The sequence below is a fragment of the Trypanosoma conorhini genome (assembly GCF_003719485.1).
Source record: "Trypanosoma conorhini strain 025E chromosome Unknown Tco_14.4_contig_01334, whole genome shotgun sequence".
Taxonomy (NCBI): domain Eukaryota; phylum Euglenozoa; class Kinetoplastea; order Trypanosomatida; family Trypanosomatidae; genus Trypanosoma; species Trypanosoma conorhini.
Genome location: NW_021705413.1, coordinates 1,713 through 2,823, shown reverse-complemented (window position 1 = coordinate 2,823; position 1,111 = coordinate 1,713). Strand labels below are relative to the sequence as shown.

General features: G+C 66.2%; 1 protein-coding gene across 1 annotated transcript; it reads right to left on the bottom strand.

The window, feature by feature from the left end:
* Positions 1-1,050, bottom strand: Tco025E_09878 (surface protease GP63; the record flags this gene model as incomplete). Its single annotated transcript, XM_029376681.1, has 1 exon — positions 1-1,050. A coding segment is annotated over one exon (1,050 nt), but the record flags the coding sequence as incomplete, so codon positions are not given.
* Positions 1,051-1,111: the final 61 nt, after the last annotated feature.

Below are 1,111 nucleotides of genomic sequence, written 5' to 3'. Positions count from 1 at the left end.
CGGCAGCATCGCCACCGCGGCGGCCACGGCGAGCAGCACAAAGTGACTGCCGCCAACAGCCGCAGCAGCCGCACCGGCGTCGCTTCCGACTTGCCGCGCCGCCCCGTCAAGTTTCTTCTGCACGGCGCTGCCGTTGACGGACGCCGCCGGTGTCGGGGTGGGCGGCGCAGGCGCATCGGGGCCCACAGCAGCTGCTCCCGCCGCGCCCGCCGCGGCGCTTTCTTTTGCGGCAACGGCCTCGCCCGGTGAGGGGGCGGCGCCATCGAAGAGCGGCGAGGCTGCAGCAGAGTGAGCGCCACCGTCAGGCTCTTTCGCTCGCCCCTGCGCCTCAGCAGCCGACAACGTGCCGGGCCCAACCGCCGCTGCAGCCTTCGGGTTGGAAGAATCGCCGCCCGCAGCTGCAGAAGAGGCCTCCGCACGGGGCGGCTCAACTGCCTCACCTGTCGCCTGCTCTGCTCCACTCAACACGCGTGGAATGACGAGGCTGCTGCCGTTCGCGGCGATGGTGCACACCTCCTCGTACTTCGGGCACTTGATCTTGCCGCCGTCCTCAAAATCATCTGAATTCACCTCGATTTCCTTTTCAGCGGGGCAGTCCACGTACGCACTGCCGCCGCTGTACTTCACCTTCACTGCACCGCCCTCGCACAGCACCTGCGCGCACACGCCCGCGAGTTTTGCACCGGCGTTCGTCTTCACCTTCAGCGCTTTCGCGTCCAGGCACCACGAGCCACTGCCAGTCAGCGACCCAGGGAGATCCTTCACGCTTGCGTCCGCGCACGCGTTGGACCTTGTCCCAGAGGCCAACTCATGAAGATACGTCGAAACAACAGGGCATACGTCCCTCTCTCTCGGACTCCCCCTCTGCTCAAAGATGCCTGCGGTGCACCTCCCGAGGTGGCGACGGTCAGAGGAGCAGCGGAGCGTCGCTGTGTCCTTGTCATCGCAGAACATGTGCGGGTACGTGGTGGCGAGGCCACCGATTTCATTGCACTTCTTGTCCAGGAAGCCGCAGCCGGAGTTGTTGCCCCAGCCCATCGGCTCCGCCATGCCCAATTCACGCGGTAGTAGCCGAGGTCCGCAAACACCGCCAGCGTCAGTGCCGTGTAGT